Source organism: Aulostomus chinensis, chromosome 14, assembly GCF_037954235.1.
Source record: "Aulostomus chinensis isolate RoL2024-O1b breed Wild chromosome 14, RoL_Achi_v1.0, whole genome shotgun sequence".
In the NCBI taxonomy this organism is placed as follows: Eukaryota; Metazoa; Chordata; class Actinopteri; order Syngnathiformes; family Aulostomidae; genus Aulostomus; species Aulostomus chinensis.
Window position 1 is genome coordinate 26,608,897 of NC_141333.1, and position 17,382 is coordinate 26,626,278.

The 17,382-nt window shown below is 41.7% G+C and overlaps 3 protein-coding genes across 5 annotated transcripts in view; all 3 read left to right on the top strand.

The window, feature by feature from the left end:
• Window positions 1-173: 173 nt before the first annotated feature.
• dr1 (down-regulator of transcription 1) lies at window positions 174-4,334 on the top strand. The gene is made up of 3 exons (XM_086225274.1): window positions 174-1,072; window positions 1,195-1,358; window positions 3,212-4,334. The coding sequence occupies exons 1-3, from the start codon at window positions 853-855 to the stop codon at window positions 3,356-3,358; spliced, it is 531 nt and encodes a 176-aa protein (XP_086081400.1). The 5' UTR covers window positions 174-852; the 3' UTR covers window positions 3,359-4,334.
• A 122-nt stretch (window positions 4,335-4,456) lies between these two features.
• On the top strand, window positions 4,457-10,994 carry LOC147250392 (protein wntless homolog). 2 transcript variants are annotated; one of them, XM_086225270.1, is made up of 12 exons: window positions 4,457-4,602; window positions 5,177-5,440; window positions 5,519-5,640; window positions 5,725-5,880; window positions 5,989-6,125; window positions 7,011-7,179; window positions 7,261-7,358; window positions 7,433-7,496; window positions 7,591-7,734; window positions 8,720-8,803; window positions 9,502-9,661; window positions 9,770-10,994. In XM_086225270.1, exons 1-12 carry the CDS (start codon window positions 4,497-4,499, stop codon window positions 9,850-9,852), a joined length of 1,587 nt encoding a protein of 528 aa, XP_086081396.1. In that variant the 5' UTR covers window positions 4,457-4,496; the 3' UTR covers window positions 9,853-10,994. The 2 variants fall into 2 exon arrangements, with proteins under 2 accessions (XP_086081396.1, XP_086081397.1); XM_086225271.1 differs by having other exon boundaries at window positions 5,546-5,640.
• A 650-nt stretch (window positions 10,995-11,644) lies between these two features.
• The window catches only part of gng12b (guanine nucleotide binding protein (G protein), gamma 12b), a 40,653-nt gene continuing 34,915 nt past the window's right edge, over window positions 11,645-17,382 (top strand). The window contains exon 1 of one of the 2 annotated variants that reach the window (XM_086223716.1): window positions 11,645-11,763. The gene's annotated coding sequence lies outside the window, so the exon portion shown is untranslated. Of the gene's footprint in view, window positions 11,880-17,382 lie in introns of both variants that reach the window. The other variant, XM_086223717.1, reaches the window with a different exon arrangement.

A 17,382-nucleotide genomic window follows, 5' to 3' on the forward strand; every position in this document is an offset into this window, starting at 1 on the left:
TGTGCTACTGTTAGACATGTGGGTGGCTGGGTAGTTTATGTGTTTAGAGCAAGCCTAATCATTACATCAGATTTTATCTTGAATATCTCTAAAATAGAGGGAAGACATAATAAATGAATAAAGTATTATGGATTAAGATCGATTTCCCCAAAAATGTTAGTATTTATTAGTCCAAGTGAGCAGTAGATGGCGATAAACACGAGCTAAATCACGTCGAACTCATTTTGACGACACACTACATCCGGATGAAAGTAAGCTACTGTTGCCCAGAACGTTTTTAAAGTTATTATCAGCAGCTTTACGGTTTTTCGACATGTTTGGTTCATGTCAGAAATCGTACATATTAGTCTTCTGGTGATGTTCAGCTCATTGTCGCTGCCCAGTCACTTATTAATGTCTATCTGGCAAAGGTAGTTCATTGTTAGCCTAGCTTTAGCCATGCTCTCAGCCTGCGCTTTGACTTGTCTTCTGGGTTGTGGCTTTCTTGCGGACCACGGCTACTAGCTAGCTTGGTTGCGAGCTAGCCAACCATACATACCTCATTATTAAGGTTTTCACTTGCTTGTGCTTTAACGAGCACCGATACCATCTAATTAGGTGTAAAATCTACTGTGTACAGAACAGAAACGTTCCTCGTTCGTTCTAACCTGTAGCATTTGCTATTAGCATAGCTCAAGTTAGCAAGCGCGTCTACCGGCTAACTTTGAAGGGACGTTTAGTTTGATGTTGGCGGTACCATTATCTGTTATACATTAACCCTATGATTGTAAGGAAGCTCCAGCAAATTTAGCCACCATTTCACCACTGTAAGTCGAGAACCGAAGCTTTCATTTCGTTGGTTTGTTGGCCACAATGGCCTCTTCCTCTGGAAACGACGACGACCTCACCATTCCAAGAGCAGCTATCAACAAAATGATTAAAGAAACACTCCCGAACGTACGAGTGGCCAACGACGCCAGGGAGCTTGTGGTGAACTGCTGCACTGAGTTCATTCATCTCATATCATCGGAAGCCAATGAAATATGCAACAAGTCCGACAAGAAAACCATCTCTCCCGAGCATGTCATCAACGGTGAGTCCCGGACCATATTTAGCCTCCATCTATTTTAATGAGGAAGGGGGAGTGTCCCTCCGCCACCAGTTTACTACTTCAATAACTTCATCGCTGTGCTTCATGTTTTCACACTCTTTCAGCTCTTGAGAGCCTCGGGTTCGCGTCATACATCACAGAGGTGAAAGATGTCCTGCAGGAGTGCAAAACTGTTGCTTTGAAGAGGAGGAAGGCCAGCTCTCGATTGGAGAATCTCGGTATCCCAGAGGAAGAGCTCCTTAGGCAACAACAGGAACTGTTTGCCAAGGTATGATCTGAAACATAGAATACTAACAACAAATCTGCTGTAGCGGCTGTAGATAGACTGGCATTATCCCCAGTCTCTGCATGCCTGTAAAAGGGTGGTAAATGAACGCTAAGCTGAATTAAATCAGGCTAACTCACCTACAAACTTCCAGGGGTGTGCTGTTGGTTATATTTCAACATTTTGTGTGGGAGTAAAGGATATTGTGGTGCTTTATTGTAAAATTTATGTTATTTATACTTTAAAATAATGCAAAACCTTCTTCTATAACAAGTAGTAAGAATAGCCAACGTAAAAATATAGTCCTTTTTTCATGTTTTTTTTCACATTATAGCTTATAAAATCAAGTGTGTTATGGCACTAGTAAGTGGACAGACAGCAGAGCGGATGGTTCACATCCTTGAGGGTCCTCAGGAGAACAACAAGTGGAGATACAAAAATAATTTGCAAGAGACTTTTGGACTTTCAGACTCTGAATGGGCTGTCTGGCTTCGGTGATTGCACGCTGTTGGAGCTGATGGATAAAGTGTTGGTCCTACTGGGGAGGCACAAGCTGCACTTTCTGATCAGACAACTTTTTATGTGGCATCTTCCTTCCCAAATGCGTGCTGCTCTGTTTAAACACCAGTAGTACTGACTACTCAGACCGTGGCCAAGGAGGCTGATAAGGACAGTATGGAGAGGATTTCCTCTGTACTTGTGGGCTGCTGGTGGGTGTTTAGACATCTGAATGACTATATGACTTTTTGTTCTTATCATTGTAACCATCAGTGGGCTGGAGACTGTCAGGCTGACCAGCACGCTGGCAACCTGGGATGAGTTTCTCCTCCGCCTTTGCAAGTTTCCTGGCCTGGCGTGGGCCACCTTCTCAGCCAGCACCACCAAGCATGGGGTGGAGCACCACATTGCCACCACCAGCTCTCCTGTCTACACTCAGCCCAAGCACCTGGCCACAGCCAAGTTCAACATTGCCAAGGCTGAGTTTAACCACATTGAGAGCCAAGGCATCACTCACTGCTCTGACAGCCCCTTGGCATCATCACTGCACATGGCATAGAAGCAGAGCTTAAACAGAGCTTTTTTTGGGGGGGGGGGGGGGGGGGGTAGGAGACTAAAATGTGTTTCGCAGCTCCAAGTGTGTTGATTGCCCCCTACTGAACACACAGGGTCCATTGTACCTGCTATATTGTGGGGTTTGATAAGTGGACAAATATATCTGCTGTTGGCAGTGGGCTGAGTCAGTTTTTTGGAGCCAATATTTTGGTCTAATTTTTCGACATTTTATTCAGCTGATTTCATGGCCTGCCTCCTCCAAAGTTCAACTCAATAGATAAACATGTAAGCTCACTCAAACCGTGCATGTTTGAATAGCCACTGACAGACATACTGCATGCTATCAAGGTATGAAAATGCCTCTGGAGCACAGGGGTCATTTATTGCGGTGCACAAGTCAGTGAGCTCTGATGCTATTATGTGTCTTTTTCAGAGCATATTATATGAAGATGTTGGAAAAGTAGCTGGAAGATACACACATTAAAACAGGCGGAAGTGTGTATGTTCACTGTACTCCGCCATTAACATGAACCACATAAAAATAGTGGTTAGTTTGGCTGTTCCAATCAATTGTATTGATTTTTCATTGTAACAACCATTTCGCTCATGTTACGCATAGTGAATTGATCAAGAGTATTGCGCCTCAAAGGATGGCTCATTATGATGAAATTTGAAATTAGGTTGCAGCTTGTTGTCTTTGGTGACACAGCTGGACACAGGTGTTATTTTTATTCTAACCGTGTTTTTCACAGTGTGTGAATACATTTGTGACTGCTTGGTGTTGTTGGACTGTGTTTGTGCAGGCACGGCAGCAGCAGGCTGAACTGGCCCAGCAGGAGTGGTTGCAGATGCAGCAGGCGGCCCAACAGGCCCAGATGGCAGCAGCTTCCGCTAGCGCTGCCCAGCAGGCCGGTTCCTCTCAGGATGAAGATGAAGAGGATGACATGTGATCGCAGGACAACGTTTAACTAATCCGAACCCCCTACTGGGAAAATGATGACACGGCACAAAAGTCTCCCAGTGTCGTCACATGCAGAGAACCTTGACGTGTGTGTGTGTGACTGCGGGTCTCCATCAGTGTAACGTGGGAAATGCACATAGGAATGAACAATGACAAGAAAGATGAAGGGGGATCTCAAGATTTGGACACCAGTACCTGAACATTATTTGAATCGAAAAACTGTTTAATGAAGTTTTTGATTAATCTCATCTTTCCCCTTTTTCCAGTTACTTTTGTTTCTTATGTTGATATTCAGTTGTGAGTAAACTGTGGATTCCTGGATGTGTTGTGGACGTATTGACGACTACCTGAAGTATGTTGGTGAAATTTGGTGATAATGCAAGTGTTACCTTCCTCCTACATTAGTTGAGTCATGTTATCCGTCGTTCTAGATCTCTTTTGGTTCTGCAATAGGACAGCTCGAGTGCTGCTTCCCGTGTCTTGAGGTTTCCCAGTCAGTTTTATAGGGGTTTCTTTGCCCTGCCCTCCCCCTCCCCTTGTGGTATATCTTTCCACGGGGTTGTGGATACTATTTTTGTTTCGTAAATAAATAAATTTGTTTAAATTTTGCTCATTCAGATGCTTTACTTTAAACACCCACAGTATTAGCAACACTTAAACGAAGAACATTTTTGTCTGGTAGGTATAAAGGTAGAACACATTCTAACAGCCCAGATTTTTTTTTTAAAGGTATAGGTGCTCCTGTTATTCCAGCATTGAAAGATGAGTAACCTATGACTTTATAAGATGCTTTGATATCCTGGCAGAATTTGGTATTCCCTGTCTCCTCGGGTGCAGTGTCGAACTTTTTGCATTGTAGCTGTGGTCAAATCCTCAGTGTAAAGACATATTTGTGCTACACATTCACTTGCCTATACTACAAAGTTGTATTCTTTCAGCAATAAAGGAATAATGTTTTATAGACACTTTTTGTGTGTTGGATAAACTGTCTAAATCTAAAAGCCCCTCCTGTCTCCTGCTCATGTCATGTGATGCTGGTTATAAAGCCTTCAGGAGCTGTGAGTCGTTCAGCTGCAGTAGTGCTCATCTCGCTTGGATCTTGTTGGCACTCTTGAAATCTTGCAGTAATGGCCGGAGCAATCATAGAGAACATGAGCACCAAGAAGTTGATTTTCTTGGGTTTCTTTATTCTGTTTTTCCAAGTTCTCTCCATTTTAGTCGGGGCATTAGTTGGTAAGTAGTCAGAATTTTGAACTCCTTGCGATTACTGATAAGTTTGAGTTGGTGCATGAAAATGTAAGGGATGCAGGATGATAATCATATCAGCCAATATGTCATTTTTAAGAATATATCTACTAGAAATGGGATAGCTGAATCGGGTGCCAATGCTGACATTATTCACATTAGCTGACCTCATCCACAGGTCAGAAATGAGAGTGCAGATCCAGATTCTGTTCATAGCTCGTGAAAGAACAAGATCCACAGTAATATAACGAGACGCTTCTTTGATCCATTCAAACAGTCAAGATAAAATGCTTTAGAATGCATTTAAATTTGTAAATCATTTTGTATCTTTCTGAATCCTATTTGTCCCTCGCGTTCATTTTTTCCTTTTTTCATTTACTTCATCTGCTCCTCCTGTGGTCTCTTCCTGCTCTGGCCTGCTTGTTTTCTCCAGCTATTGTCTTCTTTTTTCATTTCTCTCATTTTCCTCCTCCTGATGAGTCCTCACTTGCCAAAACCAGCATCTTCACTTGCTTTAAACGGAACTCAGTGTCTCTGATGTGGCGATTTGTTTTTGCTGCAGCTCCCAGTCCCACCAGTGCCATTCGCTACTTGGCAACAAAATGTATTAACCGCCATAGGTCTCGTGTTTGGTTCATGCCATGGGGTACAGATCGGTGCCAACAGATCGACAGTTTTGATGAGCCTTTGGCCAAAACTCTGGACGCTAATGACATCGTGTTTGCTGTCCATGTGCCCCTCCCCCACAAGGAGATGAGCCCCTGGTTTCAGTACATGCTGGCTGTTCTACAGTTCGACATTGCATTTAAAATGATCAATCAGATTGGTAAGATAGCATTTTTGTCATTTACAATATATTTCAGGTCACAGTAGACAATCATGAATTTTGTCCCCTTGTGTGTAGAAGATGACGTGATCATCATTGATGCAGGTTTGGCATACAGAGATGATCTTGGGTCTGAGTGGACCACCAAATTTCAGTCAGTGGAGGAGAGGCCTCTCAGGTGCACACTAGCAGTCCCTAAGGTAAACCTGCAGCTAACGCATGCCACAGAATTTGTGTCTAATTTGTTCCTGCTTTGCAACATGTAATCGTCTATGTCTGTGCAGATATATGAAAATGAAGGACACTTTTATCAATGTGACTCCATACCATTTATGGAACTGGGGAGTGTGGCCCACAAATATTTTCTTATCAACATACGCTTGCCGGTTAATGACACAGTGAATGTTGGTATTGGAGAAATAAAGGACATTTACATTGTGGTGAGTTATTATTTCTGATCCAAACTCCTTTATTAATGAAATTTCAAAAGCAATTCTAGAAGCCTGCATGAGTCACATTCATATATGTAATATCTTCTTTCTCTAAAGGGGATCCACCAGAACGGGGGCTTCACTAAAGTGTGGATCAGCATGAAGACTGTGTTCGGACCCTGGATACTTGGGGCAACAGCTTGGTACTGGCACAGGATCAGCCTCATGGCAAGAGCTCCAGTCCTCCTGGAAAAGTAGGAGCCAATAAAGAAAGACAGCTTAATATCCGTTAAATGTTTTTTCCTTAATAATACTTACTGATGAGTGGCCACAAAGTAATAATTTTAGGGCACCCCAAAGTGCTCAAAATTTCAGATAAATTTTGGTAAGTTACTCAAAATTAAACAGAAAAGGCTGACAAAAGATAACAATAGTTTTGAAAATGCCAGGTTTTTGATTGCTATAGGTGGGTTAATATATTTCATAACTTTTATTTCATATCCCTTTTTTCAATAAAACCCTCCCTAAAGCTTTATAGTCACTAGCATGGCTGCCTGCACGAGAAGTAGACTTGAAATTAATATTCATCACTTTAAGCTGATTGGCAAAAATTCATTCTAGAGGAATTTATTGCTCAAAAACATTTTTTTTGTAAAGTACCCTGAATTTATGTTAAAATATGTAATGTATTATTTCGATTCAGTTGGACTTTGGCTTGAACCCAAATAAAAAGCTACTTAAAAATCACGAATTGTATCTTGATGTGAACATTTAATATACATTTTTTAACAAATAATTGATTTACCCTCCAGCGTCTTGAACACTATCTGGAGGCATCAGACATGCGATTATAGAGCAATATCTTTCAGACCACTGGAGTCAGGTAGAGTGTCACAGTATATACCAGGTTTTTTTAGTCAGTAAGTAAGAAGTTAAAAGCCACGAACTCTCTATCTGACCCTTTAAGATGCTTCGGGGTGGTATGTTAAGAGCAGGAATCTAAAGTGCATGATTGTCCTTGTGCAACCAGGTCAAAACTCCACCTGCAGCACGAACTTATTTGTTCTTTAAGAGTAAAACTAAGCACTTTCATTCTGCTGAGGACTGGTTTGGGAATGATGCACATTTGCCATGTCCAGGCTGATATTTGCCCTGGGTATCTCGATGAGCTTCCTGAACGTGCCGGTGGAGTGGCTCTCACTTGGCTTTGACTGGATGTGGATACTACTATTTGAGGACATCCAGCAGGGCGTCTTCTACTCCACACTCTTCTGTTTCTGGATCATCTTCTGTGGTGAACACCTCATGGTTAGCGTCTTATTTTTTCTTGTACGTCGCTGAATGCTTTCATGCCGCTAACTCTCTTTCCCTCAACAACTTTCCCTGCAGGACCGATGTCAGAGGAATCGGCTCTCAGCATACTGTTGGCAGGTTGGACTCGTGGTGCTCAGCTCATCAGTTCTACTCATGTTTGCCCTGAATGAACGGTATGAACAGGATTGCTTTAGATTAGGCAAGTGTGTCATATTTTACTTTAAATATGCTTTATTTCTTCTTAAAGGGGGAATCATTTCACCAACCCTTTCTCCAGCATATGGGCATTGAAATCTGGGACAAAGGTTGTCGTATCCTTCAGATATTTCCAGTGTTCCACAATATTTTGCACAAATGTCAAACTCTTTCTTGCCATCCATACTTTTCCCTTGACTTTCCTTATAGATCACCCTAATTACTGTAGCTGGAACTGCTGTTTGTCTCTACTTCCTCTCCCTGTGTCATATGGTAGTTTGTGTGTTCAGGAACATTGGCGGGAAGATTCAGCAACTTCCTGCTATGCCTGAAGCAAGGAGACTCTGGTATAAGGTTAGTTTTGTTGGAATCATCACCAATTGCATCTGACGAAATCGAACCGAATGGCTTTTTCTCATTTCTAGTCAGTATATGATGGTGGTTCTCAGCTGGAATAGCCTTAGGATCCACATTTTCCATTAATGACAAGTTGCTACCCAAATTTGGGGAAATTTCCCTCCTACCATATGCACTGAATGGAAAATAGTGAAGCCTGGACCTGAGACAGAACACAACAGAGTATGACCTTACAAAACACCATACCAGCATAATGGTGAACCAAAGTGACCAGCAGGTGGCAGTAGATGAGGACAATATCTCCTCTTGCCAACATTTAATTAGCAGGCTTATTCAGCTGAAATAAACCATTTACTGTAGGGCTTGTTAAGTTTCAGTAATCCATATTTAACGACCCTCCATCATCGTATTGACATAAAACAGTCTGATCACCATATTTCCAGTCCTTTTAGACATGCTCAACAGCTTTTGTGCACTCCACCGTACATGTTTGTCTCCTGTGTGAAACCCATATTTCAATTTATTTAGTGTTGTGTTTCTCCCTGTTTAAAAGTGATCAAATCAAGGTGGTCTAGTAACAATGTTCTGTTCTGTTGCCACTGCATGAGATCATGGCAAATACATGTTCTTCAAAGTACAAAAACCAGAACAGAAATTCTTTGTTCATGTTTTCCCTGTGCACTCCACTCCTGTGCGACCCCTTAAAGAGGAGTGGAGTGAACTGCTTTTGGGTCCTGATCCACCAGTTGAGAACCACTGATATAATCTCATGCAGTAACATAACTTTTCATTTCAACAGGATGAAAAGACCTTTTTTGACAATTTAACCAGAATACCTTGATTCAAGAAATTATTTGTCATTTATTTGAGCACAGCCCTCAGTTAGTGTCATTTTTATATTTTGTAAGTCACATTTTTGCAATGTATGATATGAAAGCTGAAGCATTATTCTGGCCTTTCATGCTCTCATTGGTTTTGTCAGGGTATCATCTACAGGTTCAAGTTCTTGATGCTGGTAACTCTGGTGTGTGCAGCCATGACTGTCATCTCCTTCATGTTAACTCAAGTAAGAGCTGTTCATTAAGTTCATCATGGAGGTCTATATAAGCCTGTCGTGATTACAAATTATGTTGAATGATGTTTCCCAGAAATTCTATCAATAATAGGAGAATTTTATGAAACTGATATGACAATATAACAGCATAATGCAAGTAAACCCTTTCAAAAAGTGATTCGTTTTTAATTCTTGGAAATATTCAGTCATTAAAATCAGAATGCAAGAAACCTAGAAAATTCTAAAGGAAAAAACGTAACCATAGAAATGCTAGTAATGTTCTCATGTACACAAAAATACATGGAAAGGCAACGGGCATTATATTGAGATCAGTAAAATTATGTGTGCATTTATTGTACCACAAGTCGATGGCAAAAAAATGAATAAAATTGTGGCAATTTGTTGTATGTTGTGGCCACATATTATTTAATTTGTTGGAACAAGTAATATCTCACAGTGACAAGTTCATTAAATTTTGAAACGATTTTGAATTCATAAAGTAAATCATGGAAGCGAGTTATGGTTGAGAATTGTCAAATGAAAGTTATCTTTCATGGCTATGAATTGATTCATTTGAGGAAACAAGTTATATCTTTTTGCAACAGTTTTTCTTTCTCACTCTTTCTCTCTCTTTCTGTCTGTATGGACACTCCAGGACTCCTTACAGTGGAGCTCCTAAAATCTTTCTAAATGTTTTGCTCTTTCTCCAGGTCAGTGATGGTCAATGGCACTGGGGAGACTATACTCTTCAAATCCACAGTGCCTTTCTCACAGGGATCTATGGCATGTGGAACCTCTATGTGTTTGCCATCATATTCCTCTTTGCCCCCTCCTACAAGCACTACAAGTCAGGAGACAGTCGACATACAGGTCTGTCACATTTCCACTTCATAGTTCAAAATATATTTTTATGAGGGTACATTTACATAATGTATATGTTCCACAGCTGTTAGTTTATGATTATTTGCCATGTTACAGATGTGCTGGAGAAGCCGAAGAGTCGAGGGACGCAGCCGACAGAGGCATACAGGATCTCGGGGAAGATGAGGAATAACTACTGACCTGAAATGCTCTGTGCACAATTTGGAGAGAGGAAGATCAGTTCTAAGGACATTTTCAAGACATTAAAATGGAATTTTATCGGTTGAAAAGTATAAAACTGCAAAATGTTTAATATGTTTCTCGATTGACTTAGAAATAAGTATTATGAATAGAAGTACTGCTCTTTGAACACTAAAAAATAACTTGCAATGAACACTGAAATATTGTTCTATATGATAAAAGCCTGGAATAGATTTGCATATTTACTCAACCATTTTAAAAATTCTTTCTTATAGTTAGGGGTCTAAGCACAGATGTAATATAGTGCTGGGAACCCTATTGCAATCTCTCAGATTTGATTTGATTTTTTCCTGAATTAGGAGTTCAACTGCAGCTTAAACTGTAAAAGTAATGTACATGAAACATTTTCAGACTGATAAAGGCAACTTCATGTATTTTAGAAGCAAAATACATATTTGAACCACTAGGTGGGGCTACAAGCGAAGTCAATGCATCAGGCTTGTAACTCCAAGCCAAGGTCCAGAACTATTTTGACTTGCACATGACTTGGATCTCACTTAGACCTGCTCACAGGTCTAGTTGAATATGTATTAACAGGGTTCCTATACTGAATTCGACTTGAATTCTACCTGAAAAAAGTGTTGTTTCATTAATACTGTACCCCGTTATTTTTCAGTACTCTAAATGGGCTTTTATTTTGTGTTTTCATTGTATGATACACATCTGCATGTTCCAGACTGTGGCAGTGGCCAAATCCTCTTGTCTCTCCTCATTTCATTTGAAAATGTGACAAAAACATTGCAACAATGATGTCATTCAGCCCCTTGTATAAATTTCATTATGGTAGCCGTTGACAAAGATGGGATCTTGAATCAACACAGAAAGCTCCCCATTCTCTGTTCTGGTTTACTAGACTATTGAGTCATTGAATCTTCATTGTGTGAGGTCTGGTAACGAGGAATGATGTAAACTTCATGGGGACATCTCTGTGTGTCTTAATAACAGGCAGGTAAGGTTTAACTTAACACATTCATCATTAGATGTTCAGGTGAAGGTTGAATTTCTCTTCCAACTTATTTTGTCACCTGTAGCCTCAGGCTGAAAGTTTGGTTGTAGCTTTGGTACCTTAAATACTGTCGAATACATAATAAACACATTAGGATCGAATCATGCTGATGTGCTGCTGATGCATTGTTGGCATTGTGCTGTTCTGGTTGGGTATATGGTGCTTGAACTTATTAAAACAAGTTTACTTACACTTTTGTTATGCCCAATCAATAGATTGTAAATGGGGTGCACTAAACGGGGCAGAACAGACAAAAAAAAAGTTTTTGGCATTTATATTGGTAACAGGCCACAACTTAGTAACATTGTATCCCCTGCCACATAGTCATTGCATTTTTCCATGAAGTCACACAGCCAAAAAACAAACAAAAATCAAACCAAAAATCAAACCTAAAACAAGTGATTTTATCTTACACATTTTAATGAAAATTTTGTAATCTCTTTTAATTTACTGTAAATCAAAATGATATATAGATACATGAGTGATTCTTAATGCTATATTTCACGAATACATGGGATTTCTGTAAATTTTTTCCACCACTGTCCTCCTCCGGTAAGGTAGCTCCAAATATTTCTGAAAACAGTACACGAATAAATGTTCACATTAAATTTCCTACACTCGACGCCTCGGCCAATGTCACCGATTTCTGAAGCCTTGAATGCAGGAAGGCTGCCAACAGAGGACGGTGTTGTCTTGTGTTTGCCACTCAGGGGCGACGCTGTGCGGATCGCCGCCAGCAGCGAGCAGATGACTCCGAGGTGTCTGGCCGCGACCGTCTCCGCTCAATCAGAGATCACCGAACATGTCTCCAAGTCCAGACGCGTGGTTCGACTCGGCTTAAAAGGTACATTTTTATTTTGAAGGATCTACATCTGGATTGTTTCATGGCTGGACCGTTAAAAAAAACCCAGACAAACCAAAAAACAAAACACAAAAACAAACCGTCGAATTCTGAGAGAGGTGAGTGTTTCAGCACGGATATGTCACGAATAATCCTATATATTTTTGGACTAACATAAATATAAATAACATCTTTAAATAACATCAGCTGTTCAAGCATTGCATTCACCATCACACAAACACAACGGTATTGATGTGTCTTCTCACCACTAATGTGGATTTTCTGTCATTCAGCGGTATCAAGGTTGTGAAGAGTGTTTTGAATGGTTACACCAAGGTTACAGGTGGTTGTAGAGGGAGAATACAGTCTACCTCTCATTAATGACAGGAACGGTGGCAGATGCTGGTGCTCATGCACCTTTGGGCCACCCTTCGTGTAGCACCACCACCCGAACGCCACTGATGGTTTCCAAAGCTGTGCTTTAGCAGTGATGAACACTCTTTGTATTTAAGGCAAACAATCAGATCATTCTTTCAAATCAAACAATTAAAGAAAATCCGCAAAAAATAAAAATAAATAAGCTGGAGCAAAAAAGTCTAATGTGAAGGCGGTTGGCTGTGTTTGGTGGGGATTTTGCCATGCTACAGCTTGTTGTGTCTACAGTTAAGATGTCTGTTTTGTTTCAAGTTATAGCTTATGTGACAGGGGCAGTGCTCATGAATAAAAATTATCATTACATTAGCCTATCAAGTAATTACAATTGTGTTGAGAAGCTTCTCCAACTGTTTATTTTTGCTCCGTAGTTTCTAATAATGAACTTTTGCTGTGCACTGAGATGAGCATTAACAAAATTCTAGCAGAAACAAGCTAATATTAGCATGCTACAAGGTAGCTAGCAGGCTATTAGTGAAAGCAACAGGACATTATTGTCTCTGCAGACTGTTAGAGTAATTTGTTTACGCTCCAGTTTTTGAGCAATGTATGCAGGAACTTTGTGGCCTTTGTTGTCACAAACCTGTTGTAATGGTCAGATTAACTGCTCTTGGCTCCTCCTCTGTCTTTTTGTAACACTAAATCATGTAAACGGCACTTAAAGTTAGAGCTTACTCTCTGTCAAACAAGGATGGAAAATGAGAATTCGGGAAAAAGAACAAAACAATAAGGCAAACAAGACAGGTAGGAAAAGTGACATTTCAAGGATCACTTTTCAGCTCAAACACTCATAATATATGTATTCAGGATCTTTTTCATGTTCTCTCTGTTCCTGTGTGGGTTCTCTCTGGTACTCCAGCTTCCTCCACAGTCCAAAGACATCAAGAGGGGACGAGGCTGATTGATACTCTAAATTGACTGTAGGTGTGACTGTGAGTGTGAATGGTTGTCTATCTCTGTATGTTGGCCCTGTGATGGACTGGTGACCTGTCCAGGGTGTGTACCCCCCCCCCCGCACACACACACACAATACAAAAACACTCACACACACACGTATATATATATATATATATATATATATATATATATATATCGCTCCTGTACAATGTTGTATTACCAAAATAATCATGGTCTTATTATCTTATTATTAATTAACAAAACTGTAATTGAGCATAATTTTTATAATCTTCGAGGTAATCATCATCATTTATGTGCTTCAAACACAATCAGAGTCAATTGTATGCGGAATCCTTAATTGAAATACTAGATAAAAACACTGTTTGTATAACCAACAGTAGGTGTTTGACACATTCCTAAAGTTCAGGGGGAATTATCCATTCATGGCCTCTGGCAGGTCAGTGTGACTCTCTTGAGTTGCTTGTTGGTGCTGACGTCGGTTTGGCTTGGTTGCCTGGTTACGACAGAGTCACTGGTGCAAACCTTAGCACAGTTTAATCTCATGAGAGTGGTGACCCCTTCCTCTCCTTTATCCCTCGTCTCGAATTCCACGCTCAGCCTCCAGGAAGCTTGTGTTTGCGTCACTGCTGTGGTCACAAAGACCGTCAGGGAATGCTTTCTAGTCAACACATTGGAGTCGGAGCCCCGTTAGTCCACGATGAAATATGAAAAAATGTTCTCCTGCTTTGCCACATGTCAGAACTCTTTCACCCTCTTCATGGAGGCGTAACAGAGTGATGAGGGTTTAGATAGTTGCTGAGTTTCAGGAGGCTCTGTTTTAGGGCTGCTTCCTATTACACATCGACAGGTTATTAACAGCTGTCAGAATGGGATATTTTGTCTCTTCTTGAAACACTTTGCATATTTGAATTCATGGTATGTTATGCATACTGTTCGCATCAGGATCACATGCTCATGTTTAAAATGTCACAACCAAAATGGTGGGAGCTCTATTGGTCAAACTGGAAGTACATCGTTGTGTATTATTTCAATATCATTTCTGTAAATCCAAATGACCTGTTGATTTGACAAAGATGATTTTTAAAAAGGTTTTGAAGATTTTTAAGTTTATACTGAATCCTGATATTCAATATACTTGTAATTGCCCAATTTCAGTACCTGAGAACTCATCTGGGTGACAGGGGCAGAGATAGAGCATGTCCAGGGTGGCACTTTCTTCCACTGATATATGCCCCCCCCCCCCAAAAAAAACAAAACCAAAACCTGTTACCACTGATTTGCTTTTAAATTAATTATTTAATCAACATCTTATTGGATGGTGCCTTTTTTCTTTAAATCCAGAAGCCCCAGTGTTGCCAGGCTGGGCAGTTTTCAACCCACTTGGACTACTTTTGATCACGTTTGCTGGAAAGAGTTGCATTTAGGTTATTGTCATATACATACTTTTGGTCGTTAAAAATCTTAAGGTCTTGTTTTTGATTAATGAGTTTTCTGGAAACTGAGCTGACAAACCGAACACACCCTGGATTTTCCTGAAGTTGTCTTGGCGACCTCATTTATAGAAATCCAGTTCTGATAATGCTGGTGGGAGTAGAGTATGTGTCAGAGAAAGAGGGAGCCAGACCCTTTGACATAACCCCTGCAATATGTTCAAGTCAAGTGTGGTTATAGTCTTCAAAACTTGACACACTGCCTTCTGAAATATTTTAGATGCAAAACGCAAGGTTGGACATGGCAACTTATTTTATGTCAAAGTTGAAGAGTGTACCACATTTCATTTGCTGATTTTAGCAGCACGCATGACGTAGGCAGAAGGCTGGACTTCTTGCTTCTTTGTCCTTTGTCCTTCCACCTGTCCTACTCATGATATATATCATAAATATCCTCAAACATAGTACAAACATCCATTGGGACTCAAGGCTGAACTGAAAAGATTTTGTTTGTCTAAGGTCAAGGTCAATTTGATAAGCATATTTAGTAAGTAAACTACCATCCATCCATCCATTTTCTACCACTTATCCTGTTAAGGGTCGCAGAGGGGCTGGAGCCTATCCCAGCAGCTTTTGGGTGAGAGGCGGGGTTCACCCTGGACAGGTCACCAGTCCATCGCAGGGCCAACACATAGAGACAGACAACCATTCACACTCACAGCCACCCCTGCAGTCAATTCAGCCTCGTCCCCTCTTGATGTCTTTGGACCTGGCAGGAAGCCAGAATACCTGGAGAGAACCCACACAGGTACAGGGAGAACATACAAACCCCACACAGAAAGACCCTGTGCCTGAACCAGGACTCGAACCCAGGACTTTCTTGCTGTGAGGTGACAGCGCTGACCACTGCACCACCGTGCTGCCAAAGTATACTACCATGACAAAGTATTTCAAATTGACTGAAATTACATTTATATTATTACAGAGAAAGTAAAGTTCCAAAAAGAACTGTAAACACCAGTTTTGGATCAGTTTTAAAATTTGATTGATTGTTCTTTAAGCTCCTTAGTTAGTTGAGAATGTATTCAGGTTTTGCTGTTGGAGTCAGTCTTTGCCAGATCATCACCCATTATTTAACCTTTTTCTTGCCTGGGCATCTCTTGTGTTCTGCGTTTTTTGGTTCATTAAAGTTTATGAGTTCCACACATCCTACGTCACCTCCATTCTCTACAATTGGGCTCTGCTCCACCAACACCACCACTTGACAGTCGTAGCTGACCAAAGATGGACCCAGCAGAGCAGCAAGGAGAGAGAATTATTCTTTTTGAGTTTTTTCCAGAGGGATGCAGAAAAAGACTTTCTCCTCAGGTCTGCCTTCCTGGAGCCGCTGGCAAGCCCTTTGTGGGCCCAGTGGTCTATTTTTGAGGGAACATTTCTTGCGTCTACACTTGGCCTCCTTGAGGCAGCTTGAGAAAGTGAAGAGGTAATCATGGACACTGATTTCACTCAACTGCCAAGCTTCCAGGTTCTCCAGGGAATCCACCTGCTCCCACAGAGACTTCACATGCTTTCCCAGTGGCTCATTGTTTCCCTAGAGACTCCACCAGCTCCTCCTGGTGCACCACAAGTGGCTTCTCATGCACCTCCAGTGGCTCCCTTTGTGCCCCGGGTGCCTCCACATGCACCCCAGAGACATGCTTCTGTTCCAGCTGGGTGGACCGAGCCACCGCAGCCACTTCCCGTTCCGGCTGTGATCCAGTGCTGGCTCAGGTGCAGCTGACAGATGCCTGTCCATCACCTGATCCTGTTCTGGCTGGGTGGCCGTCGCTGCCTCCTGATCTTGTTGTCCCTCACTATTTTCCAACAGAGAGGCTCTGGCTTCACTGTCGGCTGTCCCTAGCCCTTAGATATGCTGCTATAGGCTCAGAGTGCTTGGGGATCTCCCATGGTGCACTGGGCTTCTCTATCGTCCTCTCTTTCCTCTCTGTTCCTCTGTATGTGTCATACATAAATCATACTCATATGTGTTACTAACTCATCTTCTTCTCTGGAGCCTTCGGGCTCCCCACATCCCAGATCCTGGGTGCTGCTGGAGGAGGGTACAGACCTGGAGAGGCTCAAGCTGCCACCCGTAGCACCACCTGCTCACATCCCCGTCCGTCCATCAGTCTCTGTCCCTTTCTCTCTCTCTCTTCATCTCTGACCCTCTCTTTCCTTCTGTATATCTGTCTTCATTATCTGTCTTTGTCTCTGCCCCGCTCTCCTGCTCTCTTTCCCTCAACCAGTCAAATCAGAAGGCCGTCCCCATTGAGCCTGGATCTGCTCGACGTTCTTGCCTGTTAAAAGGAAGGTTTTCGTTGTCACTGTTGCAGGATGCTTGCTGATGGAGAATTGTTGGGTGTAGATTCATTGAAGGACTGTGGTACTGGACCTGCTCTACCTGTAAAGTGTCATGAGATAACTTCTGTTGTGATTTGGTGCTATACAAATAAAACTGACTTGACTTGTCAAAGGAACTCCTTGCCAGTCTCCAGCTCTGGGGTGGTTCACCAGAGCTGCTCTGCCTTTATCACTTGTTTTGGGGCTATCCTTCTCAGGGGGCTCCACAGCAACCCCTCCTTGGTTGCCTTCTGCTTTCTGGTCTGCCCTCTGAGATTTAAGCCAAAGTCCCCCACCAAGATTTTGTTTTGCCCCCCCCCAAGCACTTAACCCTTTGGACTTTGATCTCCAGGACACTTTTTGTTGCCCCGGCGATTCCTCATCCAGACCCTGTCTACCTGCATGCTGTGTTTTTTTTTGGGGGGGGGGGGGGCATCTGCGGAAGGGATTCTGCCAGAGTCCT

Coding starts and splice junctions, on each gene's coding strand:
- dr1 (XM_086225274.1), top strand. CDS start 853: ATGGCCTCTTCCTCTGGAAACGACGACGACCTCACCATTCCAAGAGCA. Junction 1,073..1,194: donor TCCCGAGCATGTCATCAACG/GTGAGTCCCGGA, acceptor ACACTCTTTCAG/CTCTTGAGAGCCTCGGGTTC. Junction 1,359..3,211: donor AACAGGAACTGTTTGCCAAG/GTATGATCTGAA, acceptor GTGTTTGTGCAG/GCACGGCAGCAGCAGGCTGA.
- LOC147250392 (XM_086225270.1), top strand. CDS start 4,497: ATGGCCGGAGCAATCATAGAGAACATGAGCACCAAGAAGTTGATTTTC. Junction 4,603..5,176: donor TTTAGTCGGGGCATTAGTTG/GTAAGTAGTCAG, acceptor TTTTTGCTGCAG/CTCCCAGTCCCACCAGTGCC. Junction 7,497..7,590: donor AATCTGGGACAAAGGTTGTC/GTATCCTTCAGA, acceptor CTTTCCTTATAG/ATCACCCTAATTACTGTAGC.